Here is a 21,951-nt window from a genome sequence, read left to right as displayed (position 1 = left end):
TGGCAGCTCGCTGGCCTTGTGGGAAATGCAGTCCGGTGTGAATGGCAGATGCATGGGAAAGTGAAGGGAGCCGTGCTGGGAGCATGTCATTAAATGTCACAAGGATGTCACATCCTTCATCACTAACGCACACTTTCTATCTCTTTTTCTCCCAATCTTCCCCTCTGTCATGTCCCGCTCTGTCACTCTGTCTGGTAAATGACCTCCCCATCCGTCCTTCTTTTCTCTCTCTTCCTTGCTTCTCTTCTTTGTACTGCATTTCCTTCTCACTAGGGATTTGAAAAAGGTTGGAGTGACAATTGCAGGACCTCAGAAGAAGATCGTGAGCAGCCTCAAAGCCCTCGAATCTCACACCAAGAACGGTCCAGTACCTGTTTAAAAAGAAGAGGCCAACAGAGGAAAACCACCCCGTTGGTGCATCAGCAGATTGTTGGAGCTAATTGCTTGCTATGACACACTGTGTATCCATAGTGACGATGGCACATGACTCATAGGGAATTCAAGAAATAAGGGGCTTTTATTTGACGCATAAAGTCTTGGCAGAGAAATGGGAAGAGCCCAGAATAGCAAACCTGGCTGACTGCTCCCCGTTGTCCCGTGATCCAGCTGAGATGCCTTACAGACACAAAGAGTGGCTCAGGGTTGGGTTTTAACGATGCATATGAGAACTAAAACAGCCGAGCAGAACTGGTCAGGGATAGAGACAAGTTGGCTGGACTGGGATAAAAGGGCGAACAAAGGTCAAAGCAGCAGCTCCAAGTAGCAGTCCAGGCGGGCGGAGCTTCCGTCCATATCCTGTCGGCCTGGGGTGCTTGGTGGCTCCTCCTAACAGAGCTGGTCGGCCACCTGTGCAGAGCACGACAACGGCGTGGCTCAACTGCCCTGTGTGACACTTCATGGAAGACGGCAGCAGCATCTGATCCAGTGTGGACCCTTCCTGGACTGATGAAGTCTTGAGATTCTTTTGCAACTACCCACGGATGAAAGCAAATCTGTTGTGATCTTTTGGATTCCGTAGACCTGTCACATAAAAGCAATAATTATGATAGTCAGAGATGAGCGTGCATCGTTCGAAAGCCATAACCATGCTACACTCCCAGTGGATTGAACAGTAAGAATTGAAGAAGCAGGAGCAATAACATACTTCACACTCTTTATATGACAAACGTAAGTTCAATATGATACAAGCAGATATCGTGACGCTATAGCGCTGTTCCTGCAACCCGGCAACCTTTTGTGTGAAATCTCAGACCGCGCACGTTATTTGATCTATATTTTCTCTAACGCGGAAACAGATGAAGTGAACAGAGCGAACCCAAGCAGGAAAAATTGAGAGTACACGGTAAGAGAGACGAGAGTGAGAAATTGTTAAGTTGGAAATGAGACGTAAAAGTAGCTGTGTTTTTCCACAACTCTCCTTCAGATAATATTATTGCTTAATGGAGGTTTTGCACTCCATGAGTAATTGTACTCGAGTTTATTTTTCTAGGAAAGAAAAGTTTCATTCAGCAGATCACATTTTTGAGTGCGTAAAGATGGGCATGCAGTGAAAACAGTGAAAATGACACTGAAAATGTTGAGCCAATTCTGAGTCGGGCAATGTAGGAATATAGCGCCGTTTCTAGTCAGGTGGGGCCTCATCGCACGATAATCTTGCTATGCCGTGACTGTTTTCCTCGAGACTGTTACAATTTGATCTTGCAAAAGGTAGATGAATAGTCGGCTACGTACAAACCGCGTCAAAACCAAATGACAAGGGAAGCTTAATTATTGTTAGCTTTGTTATTAGCATCAGTATTTCTGCGAATGAAAAGACAACGCTTTCCCTTGGTTTGTTTTGACAGTCTGCTACACTTTAAAATGCACTCGCCTTACACCTACAGGACCGAAATTGAACCACAATGACCCCCAAAATGTGCAAGTCATGGCCTTTCATCTAAGGCAATGTGCTCACAGAGCGCACGTTAAAATTCTGCACCGACAATAAATCCAACAGAGTATGCCCGTCTTAAATGGAGAGCAACACAGAAGTTCTGATTGTGATATGAGAATGCATAATGGTCTCCTGTCTTTAGTCTGACAACACGTCTAACAAAAGCCAAGGGAATTCTGTACAGCATTTCTCTTGAACGAGCTGACGATCCGGGGGGAGGTGGGTGGGGGATGTTGAGTGCCTCATGTGGTTGGGTCACGGTGGGATCACCTTGCAAACACTCCTGTTTTAGTTTAACCTGATAGGATTTTGCACCACCACCATATACAAAGTGGGAAGTTTTCCTTCAAACTGCGAATATGAGATCCAAATACACATGTCCAGAAAGGGATTCCCTGAATGCACCCTAGATTTGGATGGCCCACAGTATCGAGGTACATCCGCATGGATTCTGGTCTGTGAGTCGTGACCAATATTATGAACTGCTACTACTCAATACTTTTGGATGAGAAACGTTCAACTACAAGGGTGCACTCGAAATGCACTTAGTACACAATGTGTCAGCACTTTCCTTGACCTAGGAATTTTTATTGGCTTGGCTGGAGATTAAATTGAACCAATGAACAGAAGAAGACGTTTGTGCTTTTTGGGAAAAGCCAGATCTGTTCATGGTATCGGTATAGCCAGTGTTCGACCTGTGGATGCTGCTGTTGCTGCTATGTGATCTGTACATAATGTAAACCATCATAACGATATAGCAACTAGCCCGACAGATTCTGCAATATGTTCATGCCATCCTTCTTTGTACAAATTTTTGTATGTATAAAACAAAAAGGTTACAAATTGTGCAGCAATTTTAATGAAAAAAAAATCAAAAAGCATCTGTATTATACTTTATCTTGTTTTGAATTGTATTTGTCCGCCTGTTTTTATTTTCTACAATAAAAACGCAATTGTTATTACATAATTATTTATTTGTTAACATTACACAGCACATTGTTTTTTGTCGTCATTTTTTTTGTTTGTTTGGTTTTTTTAAGCTTACAGTAAATTATATGTCAGTGTTACCTGAGTTTTGTTTTTTGACTTATTTTATCAACCTGGGACATCTGAGAGAGCAATACTGTTATACACTCCATATCCAGAATCCTTCTTTTCTGTCTCAAGACTGACCTGCGTGTTTGTGTGAGTTTACGTGTTCGAACGTAGATGGCCTTGTCAACTAATGTAAAAGGATTTGTAGTGGAAACATTTATATTTTTATAATAAATATTCTCAAAATATTTTCCAAAAAAGTAGTGATGTTAGACCTGGTTCTGTGTTTTATTCTGAATGTTTATTTTCCCACATAAATTATACACAGTGTTGACAAACATTATACATGTTGCAATTTAAGTTGGTGGCACAGGATGATTGTTCCTGCTGTCAATAAACACTGCACGGCCCACGATGATCATAGAAACGATGAAATAATCCGTAATTTGGTATTCGAGTAAAAGATGCAGTTCCCATCCTTGGAACTGACCCTGTGCACACCTTTTCAACTGCAAAGAGACTGAGATTTAAGGCAATGATCAAGACTGGCATTAGAATCCGCAACAAGATCGACAAGATCAATTAATCCAGCGAAAGGATTTTGTTGGTGGTCAATAGCTACATCTCAAATTAGTGTGACACTTGTTTTTTTAGGCTTTAGTGAGTTATGGATTTAACACGCAAAGAAAGGTTTGAAAGCAATAGCTTTTGCTCTATAATATCTGGACATGAAATTTTATTTCTTTTCACTAAAAATATTTAGTATGATGTCCTTTACCTACTAATTGAATTAAATTTCACGATGTGACGAGAGATTTAAAAAATAAATAAATCAAGAAACCCAAAACATTGTCAGAATAATCTCGAGGTACTGTATTCAGAGGTACAATATATGTCAGAATACATACTCTGCAATACTCAAATGAAGGTACAATATAATATACAGTTGATCAAGGTATAATTGCAGTCTCAGTGTGTAATAACAATTTTTTTGGACAGAATTAGTGCACCACACCACTTCAGTGAACACTCAACTGGACTACTGTGTTCAGAATCATTAGTTATGTGGCTGCCGTGCACCCGAGATCACACAATTGTCCTGAGAACTTTGCTGTTTTGTTAATGAGTTTCTCAATTGAGCAGCTCTCCCTACACCCGACAACCCTGCTGCCATGTCCAATAACTCAATCCCATAGAAAGAAGCATTTTGTCTCCTTTCATCCTGGCCCCTCTAGGGTGAAATATGCTAATAAAGATGATTTGTTTTTGTTTTCTTTTTTATAACTGCTTTAAGGGCGAGAAGAGAAGAGTAATGGTCGCTCTGCTCAATGTTGTAAGGTTGATTCTGTCCAGATGTTTCTAGGCAGATGTGCAAGGAGAGAAAACAGGATCTGCGCTCCCAATGTCAAGAAACAACGAAGACAGTATGTCTGACATCGCCACCAATTTCATCCCGTTTTTAATCCAGAAACGCTCCATGGCACTCAAACCATCAGGGTCATGTTGTGAGGGGAAAAACAAACAAATAAACAAACAAAACTGAGCCATGGTGGAAGTGGGAGCGGCAGAAAGAACATTCAAGAAAAGATAAGGCAGGTGTGCTCTGTGTCACTTGTGTCCAGGTCTAGAGAATTTTGTGAACAATATTGCAGCATCGCAGGCGAAGGTTAACCAGCATCATTCCTCATCTAACCTGGCCCATTTTTAATGCATTCTCTCTGCAGTTGCACATCCGTGTTATACTTGGACAGCAGTGATGATGACAAAAAAAAAACATCACGAAGAGGAGAATCCATCCTCCCCAAATGAATAGAGGCAATATGCATGTCGGGCCCTTTTATAACCATCAAAAGTATTTGTGAGTGTGACTGAAACTATGGCAGAATATCCAAAAAAGGCTCACGGTTAAGTTTCTGTCTTGTTATGTTTGGTTTTGTTTCCTCATGTGCCCTTTTTGTCGCCACCTGTTCTCGTCATCAGTGTCCCTTGTGTTCAACCAATCAGGTCGCTCAACCCTGTGGGTCCTGTCCAGGTGTTTCTCGTTGTCTCGTCACTTTGCTTGTATTTAGTTCCCTGAGTTCTGTCAGTCTTTGTTGGGTCATTGTGAATTGTTAGTATGTGAGTGTCTGTGTGCCCCGCTCCTGTCATGTTTTGTTTTCTGTCACGGCTTTCTGTTGTTACGTTGGCTTCCTTGTGATTTCCAGGACTTTGTTTGAGTACTACGAGTTAGTGTTTTATGTTTTTCCAGTATACTCCTGTTTGCATTTTTGTGAAATACATCTTCGTCACTCCACTCTGCTCCTCCCTGCCTCCCTGCTTTTTGGGGTCATCCAACTGCACTACCACCACGCAAAACGTGACACTCACTCCCCTAACAAAAGCAAAGATACCATTAAGTGCAGTCGTAACTCCCCATGATGAATATATCACGCTACCATAATAGCGCCCTCAGAAAACATTTGCTTACTAGTAATTTGATATACTTTCGGGGGTGGTCAAAAACCCCTAAATTGAATCCCAGATCCTCTAAAATGTCAAAGATGTTTTTATTTGTATGTCCTTTTAAAACAAGCTACCAAACTGGATGTTATACTTGGCTGAAATGTAACATTGTAACAAGAAAAATTCAGCATCCGCCACCTTACCTCAAAAGCAGCCTGTTTCACACAAATTTTTCCTGTCCAACCTGTCTTTGACACAAAGTAACATGCCTTCCAGTGATATACAAAATGGTTCAGGACATCAGAGAGAGTGCCATTGTTCTTCAGTTTGATATGGATTAAGGGAAGCTAGCTAGCTGTTGTGTCATGTGCACGTCTTGGTTCTAAAGCCAATGTGCTACAGACAAGTGTTGCATGACTGGTGAACTACTATTAGGACACATAGAGAGGGATGGGTACATTTGCATTAAAATGTACAGAATTGTAAAAACCTCTGATCCTTGAATCTCCCAGCACATGTTAGTGATGGATGTGTCTGTGGTCAGAGACCTAAGGGCCATTGCTGAAGTTTGGCTCCATTCAAACCTTGCCCCTCTGAGAAAAAAATGTTCCAACTTTAACCTACTTGGTGGAGTTGATAGAATTCTGAACTGAATCAAGTTCATTTTAAGATTGGTCACAAAAGTCTTTTTGTGGGCCCATGCTGGATTCCTGCAGTCTTCCCTTCAGTTCTTCTTGCAGTTTGACTCTCCAGCTGCGTGCAGCTGCCTGACACCACGTTAAAAATGCATAACACTCCACTAAGCTCCCTGCCAGGCCACAGTTGGATCTAACTTTGGAAGTCCACTCCAAGTGGGCTTAAAGCACACCACCGCAATGTCATATTTCTATGATCTTTCTTAAGCAACTTGTTTATCCATTTAGTGGAATTGTTGCACAAAACATGAACACGAACACACAGAGAATCTTGTATCTTCTCATGTACAGCATGTTGCAAGGATGCTCCCTGTGGTGCACTGGTCCCCTAAGCTGTCAAAAGTCTGTCTCAATCACACGAACACAGACACGGACGCACACAGAAAGATGAATGTTAGCTTTGTACTGTCTGTGGTCTCGAAGGAAACTAAGCACACATTGGCTCCTCGATCATTTCATCGCTAAAGTAACACCAAGTGCTGCCCTTACAGCTCACACCACTACAGAGGTCCCAGGACTGCCATGCTCACACTGCCTTCTGTCAACGTAACAAATGATGGTAGCACAAAAATAAGAGGAAATATAATCGCGATGAATTCCTCTGCATCCTTGGTGGTACAAGGAGAAACAGGTTTTTTCTTGAAATGTAAATCGCAGGTCATCAACTTAAAGGCGACCTACACTTGCGGCTCTGTATTCGTTGACAGCGGCATATAAAAAGTGGCATATCCTGATATTCATGCCGATGCAAGCCTTGATGTACAGGTTTGGCAATTTTTTAATCTCTTAGCATCAAACTGGGCATCATAGCGTACTGAGAATGATACATATGACACGCAATAATTTGGTGGCTGAACGGGAAGTAAAACTTAACGGCTGCTGGAACAATATCGAACTGTTGCCGCAGGTGGTGTAATGTGTGTGTGTGTGTGTGTGTGTGTGTGTGTGTGTATATACAGTATACATACCGTATTTTACAGAGTATAAGGCACAGTTTTGTTTGGTTTTTCATAGTTTTGCCGGTGGGGCGATTTATACTCTGGAGCGATTTATGTGTCAAATGGTAAACACATTGTACACATCACATGTTATTTTCACATTAAACCGTGATAGAGTGCTCTCTGCCTGTGTTGATACTTTCCACGTTGGCAGGAACTGAGAAAAACAACCGACGATGACTCAACTACCTCTGGAGTTGGCGGAGTTGTTTAAAAGTGACCACGTGCATGAAGATTTCATGGTATTTTGTGATTTGGAGTGACACTGATGGTTTGGTAAATTTGTTAGCATGTTCTTTGTGCTATAGTTGTCTTAATATGTTACGTGAACATACCAAGCACATTCAGAGTTCGTTGTTTGAGCGTCATGTAACATTAGCATACCGTACACTTATTCAGCATGTTGTTCTCTAGTTTTATTTTTATTTTAAATTGCCTTTCAAGCAATGTTTTTGGTGTTGGATTTTAATATAAATTCCCCCCAAAAAGGTGACTCATATGTGTTTTTTCCTTCTTAACTTTGCATTTTTTGGCTGGTGCGATTTATAATCCGAAGCAACGTATAATCCAAAAAAATATAGTATATTTTTGCAAAAAAAAATCTCAATTGACCTGCACTGGGCACATAGCTTATGTCCAAAAATGTTGCCGTTACATCATCAGTTGAATAGACCAGTCCAGAAAAGATGTTATCAGCTAAGTTGAAGATCAAGGTGAATATCTGTCTTTGTGCAGCAATTACCGCTCTGTCTGCTAATGTTAATGGCCATGGAAGCAAAATTGAGAGCCGGGCACACAGCTGTTAACACCAGTGTGCCTTTCAGAAAGAATCGATTTTCAGTGAAAGCTGAATGATACGTCGCTCTGACATCAGCACTTTGCCACCCGTGATGTTTTCGCACTTCATCCCTTCCAATCTTACCCCACAGCACCTCTTCCCAATGTCTATTGTTAATTTGCAGCTAAACCCCTGCACACACACGTCCACCTCACAATTGTGCTCTAGCTGTTGCCTTGCTTGTCTCTTTTCTCTTTAGTAGTAGCAAGACGATTGATTCCAAGGTTGTGATCTTCAATACCCGCACATTTTGTATTCGCTCAAGTCGAATGGCTGGGTTAAGAATAATGCGGTCATTCATTCGCAGTCACCTACAGTACATGTTAATTGCGTGCTACATGCTATATGTTCTTCCTCTTGTTTTCCATCACATCCCTCCATTTTTCTCACTCCATATTTCTTTGTCATTCCTCAGTTTCTCCATCCTTTCATGCACATATTAAAGTCGTACATCACCAAGATCAAACCCCACATGTGAGAACCCGTGACAGGCTGATTTACTACTGGGTTTCCTCTGTGTCTCTGAGTTTTTTGATTAGGGTCAAGTGCCAGGGATTCAGGGACACACTTTCTTACAAGGCCTTTCTGTGGCCACCAGTGGCTCGAAGACCTTTTCGCCGCCTCCATCGGCTTGACCTCTGAGAATTGCAAGGCCACCTGTTAATGTTACTTTTGACTCAAGCGGCTGAGTTGTAGAATGGCCCGTAAACAGCTTACCAGATGCTGTGTGGTTCAAGAATTAGTTTGGACGATGTTTGAAATTGCGGCAAAAAAATACAACCAGACATTAAAAGGTATTGCACTCTCTCTAATGTTTGGACCGATGGGCAGTTGATTTAGAGGCAACGTAAAGTCAAATGTGCACAATCCATGCATTTGTTTTCTGTACCACTTATTGTCAATTGAGTCATGATGAAACACATTTTGAACAGTGATAACACTGCAATACACTGTCAGGTTGTCAAACATTTCATGGGAAATTTTATGAGGCATTTGGGAAATAAAAAAATAAATCAATGTGGTGTAGAATAAGTAAACATTCATAATGATTTTGCATGCAGTGGGGATTGCGTCAATCTCCTTCCACTAACTTGTGTGTTGTGTGCAAAGTACTGAGTGATGCATAGCAGTGTTGAAACTCACCCGAATTTAAGAAATTGTTCTTGTAACATCTCAGATTTATAGATTATGCTACGAGGCAGTTTTAAACAAATCACATGTGGGACTTTGCTGTGATTTACAACATTTCCAGTTTATTCCCGTTAGTTCCTGTAAAATCCCATTCATGCCAGATCCTTTTAAAATGTTTCATCCAAAATTAATTTGAAACATCTCAACATTTTTCTGCTCCTTTTTTGTACTTTATACACTCATTGATTTTTATTATGATGCCAATCCCCAGAATTTTGCATACACATGTGCGGTTTTCAAATCTTATTTGTAACATTTATTTACAAAGGGCCCTTTATTCCTACTACAAAAGCATTATGAGTGTAAACAAGGGAGTTCTCCCAAAATTGGTCACGGAGCTGTTGTGTAGCTTTTCTCAGAAGAACCATGAACTAATCCACATCCATGTTAACAGAACCAGGGCCAGGAAACATGACCAAATCCCCAAAAATGAACAAAACACCGGATGAGAGCACCGGGCAACTAAAACAACGGAGAAAACAACAAATGACACAATAACGCATGCTGTTGAGGCTCCAAGGTCTGCATGCATGAATGCCTGCACATAGTGCATGAAGCAAGATTTCTATCTCTTCTTTCCCCTCTACACACCGCACCCCTTCGTCTCTCCTCCCTCATGTGTTTTCATGTCGGCAAAGGAGACATGACAGGCTCTTTCCGGCCTTTCCCCAAAGTGAGCCAGTTCATTTACCACAGTCCCTCTGTCAGCCAGCCAATCAGTCAATCAGCTGTACCGCACTAGTCTTACAGGAATGTCGGGGATGAGTCCAGCCCCCAATTAGAACCTCGCTCCTTTCATTTGCAATGCAATCCTGCTGAGTTGGAGAATGTGGATGAATCAGGTAGTATGGTATGTCAGGAGGAGAGTTACAGTATTGTTTGTGCTTAACATTCGTCAAGAGATTCAAGATGTACAGTATGTGAACACAAGAGGGCTCAGTCTGCTTTTATAGTACCTCCATTGCAAACGAGATTACTTATTTTATGGGTCACGTTACCTTCAAAACAAAATGGATTAAAAAAACAAACAGACTGTATACCTGTATATCTAGTTGAGGATGTTGTCTGTAGGCCTGGGTTTGTCGGCTCCCTTGTTCCCTCTAATGCACTGTAAATATGTACACAAGGAGAAATAAAGCTATTTACTTTCATGCTAATTCTGCCTGACATGTACAATTACCACTGTGTTTGGTTACAGCAGGGCCAGCTTTTACGGTCCCGTTGACTGTCAAATTTGGTTAAGTGTTTTTTTTTTTTTTTAAGCCTCGGCTTTCCTTTCATGGGAACCGTCTTGTTTGGTTATTCCTGTGCGCGTGTGTGTTTGTGTGTGTGCATGCATGTGTACGGAAGGAACACCCCCACTTAAATTTAACAAAAGATCAAAAAGTGATCATATATGTTGTAACAAAAATAAATGTTGGACCAGTGTGATACATGGTAATCTTCTGCTACATTTAAACAACATGTACTTTTCTTTTTTTATTAGTTGGGAGGAAGCACAAAGTACTAAGCACCCATCCATTTTCTATACCGCTTGTCATGTTGTGGCTAAGCTAAAGCTTATCTCATCTTCCCTTGGGATTGGCAAACCATCCTTCACATTTGTATTCAACCTATGGACAAGATGTGTCAATTCAGATAACATGCACATTTTTGGAATGATGGAGGAAACCAGAGTATCTTGCGGAAACCCCTGCAAACATGCTCAACGCAGGAGGGCCTAAATTGAGATTTGAAAACAAAATCTCTCCCACTGTGAGGCAGACTTGCGAACGACTACCCCATCGTGTCACCCACATGGTTCTAATGAGCTAAAGATCTGTGGGAGGTTCTGTTGTGTGTTTGTTACCAAAAACCACAAAAAAAAGCAGCTGGTGGCTAAATGCTCATTCTATTGTTTTATATGTTTTAAGAGAAAACATGACAGCATTCTGGAGGGAACATAATGGATGTATGTTGTGATGCTGCACGACTTGACAGCTCTAACATGGATATCGGAATTCAAACAGAATGCTTGCGTCAACCTAACTTAAAAAAATGGTTGTTTTTGAAATAAAGTTCGCATTAGAGTCAAGGGTGGAAAAAACAATGTTGAAAGGGGGTTACTGTGAGCATGGGAAGACCATAAAGTCTTCAATTTGATAAGGTCCGAGAACGTTGTGACATGAGTCAGAGTTACGACAACATAAACGTTCAACTTTTTGGCTCTGAGTGATGGGACTCAACCAAGCAACCTCGCCCTGCCTGTGTTGGTCGAAATGGATTTATTTAAGTTTGAGCACATCTGTCATTTGAACATAAAAACAACTGCATTTATGGCACCAGTCGGCTTTTCTCTGATGTGAATGATTTTATGACGCTAGAATATTTTTTTCCCCAAAATATACTTTCAACCACTTTTCATTATGAGTATGTGTATGCACAGTCATACAACCAATAAACAGAAGTGTAATGTCTGCCTTTGAAATGATCAATCAGTTCACATGTAAGTTCAACAGCAATATGAGGATACAGTGTGTCTGGGAATGTACAGTTTTCAGCAATTTATTGGGCTGGTGAGCCTTACAGAAAGAGGATGGGTCATTTTGCTGCAGTCACAAATGGTTGAGTCCTTCCCACTCAGATATTATCATAAAGGGGGAAATGACATTAACAAGCCAAGCAATATCATCTGGCTTTTTATTCATTCTGAATCCCACATGCTCTCCAATTACAGGCAACCAAACGGTTCAGGGAAGTGGCTGCTGAAATCTACTAATGGCATGAAGAGTATGCTGGGGACACACTGGATAGACAGACAGATAAAGTCATGAGGACTGTCAGACACGTCACTATTGATTTTGTAAGAGGACGCTATTTCCTAGTGGAGGCCTTATGTTGATAATTCTGAATTATCGCAGGCTGTTGTATAATGAAAGGTAACATTTCGGTAGTATGAACTAATTTTAGCCATGGTGATTGCATTCATTGAGTATATTCTGGTATATAGTAGAGGAGATGAATTTATACGGAATCATCCACCCGTCCGCTCATTCTCACGAGGTTCGCGGGGGTGCTGGAACCTATCCCAGCTGTTCTCAGGCAGTAGGTGGGGGACATCCTGAAATGGTTGCCAGCCAATCGCAGGGCACACACAGACGAACAGCCATTCACGCTCACACTCACACCTACGGACAATTTTGAATGTTTCATTAACCTGCCATGCGTGTTTTTGTCGACCACTGCCCTACACGGATTCAAATCATATACTGTACATTTAGATCTGTTTGGTTTGATTTTTAAGGGAGTGTGTTTTATAAGAAAATGAATTCGGAAAATGTAACTAATCATAAATATATCAAAGTGGTTGAATTCACATTGTAGGTTGCTGTATTTGTAATGTGCCTTCAAAAAAAGAATTTAAAAAATCTATCTTAACAGTTTGATCAAAGTTTCAATGGAAATATTGAAACAAGAAATTGTGCAATATGTTTATTATTGAAAGTAAACAAGTCATGAAATTAAGTTCATGGTAAGAGATCGAGAAGACAAACAATAAAACTAATAAGAATAAAACGGGATGTAAAGATTTTAGAATATTTATTATAAGGCGTATGCACGGATACAGTAGTGCCCGTGTTGTATGTTTTCTATTATTTCATTTTATGTTAACTGTTCTGTGAAGCGCTTTGCTACAACTGCAGCTGTTGTGAAAGCACTCTTGAAATAAAGATGTATTGTCTTTTATTGTATTCCAATATAGGACGAGTGGTTTGCACAGCCGCCTCACATGTCTGTATACCCTGCCTCTCACTCAAAATCAGCCTGGATAAGCGGTAGAGAAAGGACGGCCGGATAATTTTCCAATAACTAAGCAGTGCATTTAAGTATCAAAAGAAAAGTGCAACAGTGCAAAACCTAAACATATCACATATGTAAATCAATTTGAAATTTACAAAATTACAACCCATAAAGCCCGCGGGATAAAAGGCTTTGCGTCTCATGGTCGGCTGAACAAAAGACAAGTGTTCGGAGGAAGAGGGAACTGAGGGGCCATACGCTGTGTGTTGATGTTACATTCCTCCTTGGAGCAAATCTTGGCACACTCATATGGCACATTGCCTACTTTCTCGTACTGGAGAGGTATAGCTATCAAAGGCCTGATAATGATGTGATGGTCTGCTAGCGCTTCAGCGTCGATGGATGGAAAATGTGAGGAGAGATCACAGTAAAGGTTGAGTGTGATCAAACGCAATCCTCCCAAATACTCCAAATCCTCCTCCTTTCCCCTTCCGTCCGCAGAAGGTGGAGAGATCAGGAGGATTATTTATTTTTTATTTTATTTTAACAGCTTCATTTAGATCCCTTGGTTATTGTCAAATGTATAAGTTATAGGAAGTGAATACCAAAAGAGATGAGCATTTCATCCTACTCGGAAAGTTTCCAACACATGCTTTGAGAATACCCATCTCTCCTAACTGACATCATAAATTGGAACAAAAGTTGTCAGCATATGAGGAACGTATTCTACGTGGTGTGAAGGTCAAGGGCGCTGCCGGCTGTTAATCGTGCAATGTCTTGCATTGTGGTTGGACACCACCCTCCAAAATGCATATGCATTAAGTTCAAAATAAAATAAAAGGACCAATGTGTGGGAACACGCCTGCTTTGAAATTTGATTTCTATGTTCATGTATTTTTACACTGGAAATTTTACTGCACAAAACCGAGTGTGAGCACAAGTCATCCGGGTGTGTTTTTACAATAATGGTTTATTTTATAAATTACCCTCAGGTGTCCTTTTGATTATACATTTGCTTTGAAATGAAAGAGAGAAAATGGTCTTCCTTGACGTTTCCTTTTCACTAATCCACTGGTGACAAAATCGATCTTGTGTGACGATGTTGATGATTAAGGTTTGCAAAATAGAACCATAAAATCTGAAAAAAAGTCATATGTACTATTTTTGATTTCGGTGCATGCATGTGGCGTATACATCTGGACCAAGGACTCTGGAAAAACTGAATAAATTGCAAGGCGAGAAAGATTTTTCACTGCCGTATAGTATGTCTATAATCAGACCTTATGATCATGGAAATTAGTTATAGCCATGCGTCACGCTCTTACGTCAAACCAAATAATTTTCCAATGCTGAAGCCAAAAACAAGTAACAAGCAAAAGCCTAATTTCTGACACATTTTACAATGTTGAAATGACATTACTGTTCAAATCATGATTATTCAAATCATCAAACCGTACATCAACATTCTAAATAGTTGTCATTTTATGTAAATCCCAAAAAAGAGTCAGTTCTTAAAACCAACACGTGCATACTATTTGTCCTATTAATGTAACAATACATTTCTGTCCTTTCACATTTAGCAGCGTAATTTGTAATTTCATGTTTATAGCTCTGTTCCTAATGTTATGTTCCAACCAATAATGGCGTGTTCTTTTTTTCTGGGTCTATATTTTAGAACGTATAGAGATTGGCACAACAATAACATATTTGACTTAAAAAGAACAGATGCCGACATCCAAATACAACTCCTTGCAGGATGTCTGACTTGGGCTTAAATTAACGCTTCTCATATTTCAAACCGTTTCGGTCATTTCATTTCTGTCGGGTATGAAAATCTCAACTGACAGTCAAAATCACAATCTGGATGAGATCAGCAAGTCCTCATTAGAGTCAAGACCATCTGTTTACAGCTAGTCAGGGCCACCCAACACCGACATCCGGTCAGAAAGAGTGTTATCATAGGCAGATCTGAAATCAGTGTTTTGCAAACCGTTGGAAATGTCATGTTGCAATGAATGAATTGCACTTTAAGTCATAGTAATCAATTGTATATGTTCCCAAGTGTTGATGAATGTGAAGACCGTCCTATCTACTGGAAAAGGTCGAAGCACTAATGGCTTTGCAAGTTTTGCTCAGTTTCCAGTCAAGCCCTGAGAGTGTCGCACATCGAAAGAATGATTGTTCTCTTTCTTGTTGGGTCGCAACCGTTGCTGCTGTGGGATATTCTGCAAATCAAGTTAACGTAACTTATAAAGAAAGATGTTCCTTGCGGGTATTATATATATATAAAGCAGTAGACGGTATTCTTGTTCTGTTTCCAATAACAGTTGCTACTTTGACCACATTCTTTTGTTCAGAACAACATCACCAACAGATGAAACCTTGTTTTTGAAGTTTCATGATGTAATTGATCAACTACATACAAACAAGCAACAAAAAGGATGACTGTGTCTGTCGATTAGATATGTAGGTCTTTTATTTGAATTTTGACTCGACTATACATCCTCAATTGTGTAGGTAGAATCAGTAGAGTAACAGCTTGACTGGCATGTGTATGCCAGTCAAGCTGTTACTCTCCCAAAAAAACTCACAAGACTCCAAATGGCAAATGGAATTATGGCCTTCATATGATGAATCAAGATTTACCAGAGCCTGCCCGAATATAGTCTTATTTCCAGTGTGTCAGCCAAATACAGCGGACATTAAGCAGGCAGTTGTCTCATTCTTTTACTGCCTTATTCCCAAAACACAGTAATTGCATGTAAAATCCATTATCATCAGAGTCCATGCTAATCATATTGCGAGACTGGGCTAACGGGTAATTGTTGAACTTTCTGGTCAATATGTGGAGATGCAATCCTGGCACTGCCCTGGCTGCAGCTGCTTCCCCTTCGCCTGTGTAACCCCCCCACCACCACCCCCCGCCCGCCCAAACCACTACAGATTGCTTTTCACTCAGCCCCGGAGTGGAATATAGAGGAGAGTTAAGTTCCTTCAGATGACATAGAATTTTATTCTTGTTACCGTACCTTGAAAGTTGGCAGTTCTCTCTTCGAAATGAAAAATTGACTTCGGCATGCCTCGAACAGAGAGAAAAAGAGAGAGGAATGCAAGCAAGTGGATTCAGGGGAGTGGAATGGGAAGAAGAAAGTGGAGTGAGAGTGGGATGTAGAGTTTTGTGTTTAAGAGCCAGTGTAGAGACAGCTGTCATGGAGCAGCTTGCACTTTGGAAACAGACTCATCAGTCAAACAGAGCTGCACCTGCATCAATGTTTGCGCTGTGCGTGTGCAAATGCAAGCATGTGTCACTTGAGTGTGTATCAGCACATTTTTGTAAGATAAATGAAAGCACGGAGTGGACTTTATTTATCTTACTAAGTGTTCCATTTAAATATGTTTCATGTCCCTTATTGTACTTATAATTTCCAGGCACTCCAATTTTGTTTCCGAAATGATGGCCCGATTTAGCTAATTGATTGACTCATACAGTGATGGAGAAAATCTAACGGACAGAAAGTAGTCGGAATGGCAAGACAAGGGCTCTTGGTTGAACCCAAGTCTACCAAATCCAACAATGCGTAAAAATACACAGTATTCATCACCACTTGTGTAAAAACAATTATCAATATAGATCGCTGGTATATACAGATGAACATAGCTATTTTTGTAATTCATGTACAATTTCTTATTGACAAATTCTGTGAAATTGGATAATTTACTGAGGCATCCTGATGGTCCCCATAACACAGTAGTGTACCACACACCCAGGATGGTGTACCAGTAGTGTACCACACCCAGGAGCAACTGAAGAATGCACCGTTAGTGTGGTGTGGCCCACGACTCTAACATCTCTCCATCCATGCTTGCTTGAAGTCTGGTTCCCTGGCTGGCTTCATACATGCAACTCAACACGCAAGAAGCAGAGTGGAAATGTAAATTATCCCCAGGGATTTCAATTAATTAGAAATTGCTTTGTAGACCAACTGTGTAAAGGCAAACACTCTAGTGTTCCTTTATAAGTGTTGACTTGGCGTGATTGTACTATTATTCAAATTACACGCGGAATTTCTGACCCAATAACTATGAGGCATCCCAACAAAGAAAAAGCACAAAGATGAAAAAGAATATAATGAAAAGCGCACAAAAAATGCCGATAAATGTCAAAGAGCTCACAAACCACTAAGTGAACATCCACGCTTCAAGTCCAGCAAATTTTGATGTTTTTATCTGTATTTTACAGTCATTCAAAAAAAAAACAATTTGGAAGCTTTTAAATAAAAGTTAAAACGCATAAACTCTGCCATCTGCTATTATTAATACCAGAGTTGAACTACTAACCACTAAATACTGCGATGTAATTCCTTGCTTAAACCAGGCCCGAAACGTCCATGTGCAATTGCATTCAACCAGGATAAAATGTTGTATGTTACAAGAAGACCATCACCACTTAACTCCAGGAATTATTGCTAGGTTTAAAAAATAGGGGCTATGCGTTGAACTTCTTGTCTTGTAATTCCAAACAGAATTGAAAGACATTCCGTCCAGTGTGGTGTATATATATCTTCCGTACCGCTTGATCCTCACTAGGGTCGCGGGGGGTGCTGGAGCCCATCCCAGCCGTCTCCGGGCAGTAGGCGGGGGACACCCTGAATCGGTTGCCAGCCAATCGCAGGGCACACATAGACGAACAACCATCCACCCTCACACTCACACCTAGGGACAATTTTAGAGCGTTCAATCAGCCTGCCATGCATATTTTTGGAATGTGGGAGGAAACCGGAGCACCCGGAGAAAACCCACGCAGGCCCGGGGAGAACATGCAAACTCCACACAGGGAGGCCGGAGCTAGAATCGAACCCGGTACCTCTGCACTGTGAAGCCGACGTGCTAACCACTGGACTACCGGGCCGCCCGTGGTGTATATATAAAATGCATAAAATTTCATCCATTCATCCATCCGTTTTCTATACCACTTTGCTTGCTCAGGGTCATAGGAAGTGAGCGACAAGCTATTCCAGCAGACGCTGACAGTGTATATCTCGAGACAGACAGACATTCACATTCACACTATCCCTGAGGATAACTGAACCAACTCTGCCAGGAGACAAATTGACAACTGCACAATCATTGACCCCCTTTCATAAATATAACATGTTATATTTTGCAAATATAGTAGTAGATCAAAAAATATTTTAGTAAAGAAAAAAAAGCCATCCTACGCTAAATAATTTGTCCATGGACATTAATAGATGATTATTTGATTGACTCATAAAAAGTCTCATGGCATAAATGGTAAAATATTGACTGATCGAGTGACACAGATTTATAGAAGATATGGCCCGCTGAGTTCCCTTTTCATAGTTTACAATGTGATTTAGCTAATTTGAGCAGTTGCTAAGCCACGATGACAAGTTTACACATTGAGCAAACTATTTGTGGTTTACGATTGTATGCCTTCTGCTCTTGTGTAGTTAGACGGTCTGTAAACCCTTTTTTATGCGATCGTTGATCAAGTGTGGAAAAATCGGTGGCGGCCAGAGCCGCTTGTTGAAGCGGTAACATGAAAACAAGCCCTGGTATGACTTTTGAGACCAAGTACCCTACTCCCACCAGCACGGATCAGGAAATGCTCATACAAGTGGTTTGACCTTCACTGACTCAATCAACTTTTTTTTTGCTGTGAAAAAAAATTATATATATACTGTATATACAGTATATAATTAAAAGAAATAATGGTGGAGTGTCTAGAGGAAATATCTTAAATTGGATTTTGAGTTGCATGAACATAATAATTGTGCCTTCAGAGTTGGAAAATAAGACTAACAAAAGCCTCTGAAAGCCAATCATAAGGGTACCACTTGATTTTCAACAGCAAAAAAAAAGATAGTGTCACAAGTGAATGGATGGTCTCATCATTGAAACTGCGTAGGATGCATTTTTATTGGAAAAGAAACGAAAGTTTGTATTGTTAAGGACTGCGTCAAGGCTGGATGAATTGTCCCCTTGGCTCACATGAAGGGATCGCGCGCTGGATTAAGGGGCTCTATAGACCCGGTGTTAATGTTTAATGCATGCCACAGGGCTGACTATGCTTATTACAGATGGGCCAAGGCAACTGTTGTGTTTCAGAAAGGGGTACTCTTTGAATGGGTCTCATACTGTACTTACTGATGTAAACTTATACGACTTATACACACTGGTGTCTGACGCGGCTGGCATGATGTCTTATGTGCGAATAGCTGGTCCGCTATGGTCATTCAGAGGATTTGCGGATATGCGTTTGATGTTGAAGGCACACTACGCTGTGCCCTTGTAGATTTGTGAGACAGAGATGAGGTCGGTTGCTGGTGTGTGGCGGGAACGGAACACATGGTAAACCAAGATTTTTCACAACATGCAATGCATTCACTCACACAGTAAAATGCTTCTTGTGTTTGGGATGCACTGCAATCAGTGAATATCAGCCAATGTTTTATTTCCCTACCCAATGAACACTGATGGAGCCAAAAGAATGAAGACACACAGAGAATATTTATTGTAAAACCTTGAAATGTTTAAGAGTGTGCTTGTAAAGACAAAAGCATGCATCAATGTTGAGAGAATCAGAATTAACAAAATTACATGTTGGAACAATTGCGTTATGCATTATGTGTGCTCAGGTTGGCCAGCAGAACAATTTTCAAGATCATTCAGCATAGTCTTAAACTCCCTCATAGTCATTCATCCTGCCAGTCTCCTTTACATGTCTATTTTTCAGAGAGACAAGGTCTGAGGCATTCTAAAATAATATGCTACAAACAATATCTTAAAGATTAAAATGTTACATTTCCTCAACAGAAATTACAAGATAGATGTATGTCCCCCGCACCCCAAAAAAGAAAACAATATGGCTTGAGTTAGAATTTTTGAATTAAAAGCGCCCGCACTGCAGCTTGAAAAGTAGTCTAATCAATACATGTCAAATGTCAAAACTGATATTTTGCAACCATTTCAAATATCAATTCATCGAGCAGCAGTTGTTTGGTCAGTAAATGATGGAGGTGTTCATGTTGACTGTGACAACCTCATTATTGTTAGAGTGTGTGATTCTTAGAATGTTAGACACTACACATTACATGACTGTGGGATTTTCCGACCTTGATTCATGTTCAGGGAATGGGTTATTATAAAAACAGCTGTATATTTAAAACAGCTACATATGCTTTGCCGCTATACAATGTTATAATTTTACAGAAATGTATCACAAAACGGTGATATGATATGACATGACAGTTTTTACTGTGGAGAATTGTTTCTCTGTTACAATTACAACACTGCTGTGTTGGATTTTTTAAAATTATCATTATTACACAAAAACAATTGACCCAAAAATCACATATGTGCATCGTAGCAAACATACTGTACATTCAATAAATTCCTCGCCGTTAGGCTTCTATTGATCTTCTCTGCAGTATCATATAAACCTGCTGTTTGATCAATCATCAAAAACAATCTTTGGTTTGAGTGTGTTCTTGTTTTACTTGTGAAGCAGCGTTTCTTAATACCACAGCTAAACTATGAGTATATTTGCTGAAATACAGAAGGCAAATGGTTTTCTTCCAAAGTCATCACCCAGACATTTTCAAGTATGCATTCATGAAACTATTCTCCCCGGAAAAGCAACACATTAGTCGACTGATATTAATGATGTTTGTTACAGCAAAGCTAGAACATGAACACAATTGAAAACATTCCCTCCACTGAGCTGTATGTTTGGTGCGAACTGCCATTAGGTGATGTGATGTTGTTTCCAAATATGTCAGAAATGGCGTGTGTTTGTTTTGGGACAGATCTTTGGCTCAATAAATGAGTGCCGCATGATTAATAGGTGTGATAAAGAAAGGACCACCGGGATAGGAACGAGAAACAAGCTCCCTATATACAGTTCATACAGTGTATACACCAAACCTTAGTCGAGAGAAGGAAAGTGAGAAATTGCAGTTATTTGTTACTATATTTGAAACTCTTGCAAAGCACGTATCCTGTTTTGGACAAAGAAGCTGATGCAGCATATACTGTATGTGCAGTCATACAGAGGTATGGTATATAAGCACTTAGGAATAGATAGAAGGGAGGCATTTGTGAGGGGGGTTTGGGCAAGGGGCTCTACAAATAAAGTGGAGTCGAGCTCAGTTGAATTGGATCCACCTGTAATGTTGTTAGAAGAATCTATGAGCGAAATTGTATCATGTTTAAAGTTTCATTTAATCTGGGCACATCGAAGCGTTTGGGTGCATATCCAGCACCCCCAAATGCCTACATACAAAGGCGGGCTGTTAGAGTACACAATTAGCACATCAATACAGGTGGGCGACCACAGGGGAGAAGGCGAAACTCGGTCACAAAAGGGGAATGAATAATTCGGGAATAGCGGTTGAGCAACAAAAGACGAGTTGAGAACACCCGCCCAAACGACATTGACCATCCGCAAAGTCTCCAACTAATTCGATGTAGACCAGAAAGAAAAGGCGCCAATGTGTACATATTGTACCTGTTGACTGTACTGGTTCAAGTTTGAAAAACAGGTAACCAATCACTACCGAGGGCCGGACCGGGGGTGCGGCATGCAAATATTGGGGGCAGTGTTTTTCTTGAATTTTGCGTATGTTACAATACTCGCGGACTTTGAGTGTGATCGCGGAGCAACAACCGTCGTTCGCTCTCAGAGGTCCGCTTCCACCGATATTGAAGGCAATTTTCTTGTGTGCCGAGTCGTTTCTTTAACTTTGTCCGAGAAAATCTCTGAAAAATGTAATGAGATAGATCCAATGCAAGAGCTACCGTATTTTCCGGACTATAAGTCACAGTTACTTTTCATAGTTTGGCCGGGGGTGCGACTTATACTCTGGAGCGACTTATGTGTGAAATTATGAACATATGCTTATGTCATTTCACATGTTATTTTCACATTAAACCACAAGAGGGTGCTCTCGGCCTGTGTTGATAAATCAACGATGAGTCTGACGTAAGCGAGGTAGAAGAGTAAGTGGCGCATCGTCT

General features: G+C 40.6%; 1 protein-coding gene and 1 long non-coding RNA gene across 6 annotated transcripts in view; one reads left to right on the top strand and one right to left on the bottom strand.

Annotated features, from left to right (window-relative positions):
- The window catches only part of epha3 (eph receptor A3), an 86,596-nt gene extending 83,368 nt beyond the window's left edge, over positions 1 to 3,228 (top strand). For all 5 annotated transcript variants that reach the window (XM_052082084.1, XM_052082083.1, XM_052082086.1 and 2 more), the window contains one exon: positions 274 to 3,228. In XM_052082084.1, the coding sequence (XP_051938044.1) occupies positions 274 to 379 (106 nt within the window). In that variant the 3' untranslated portion in view covers positions 380 to 3,228. The remainder of the gene's footprint in view (positions 1 to 273) is intronic.
- On the bottom strand, positions 499 to 16,129 carry LOC127611569 (uncharacterized). Its single transcript, XR_007965374.1, has 2 exons — positions 15,942 to 16,129; positions 499 to 1,020 (listed from the first exon to the last, which is right to left on the bottom strand). It is a non-coding gene; the product is annotated as an uncharacterized LOC127611569 (long non-coding RNA).
- Between the last annotated feature and the right edge of the window lie 5,822 nt (positions 16,130 to 21,951).

Source organism: Hippocampus zosterae, chromosome 12 (assembly GCF_025434085.1).
Source record: "Hippocampus zosterae strain Florida chromosome 12, ASM2543408v3, whole genome shotgun sequence".
NCBI lineage: Eukaryota > Metazoa > Chordata > Actinopteri > Syngnathiformes > Syngnathidae > Hippocampus > Hippocampus zosterae.
Note: the sequence above shows the minus strand (reverse complement) of the source record. Positions and strands in the feature narration are given on the sequence as shown.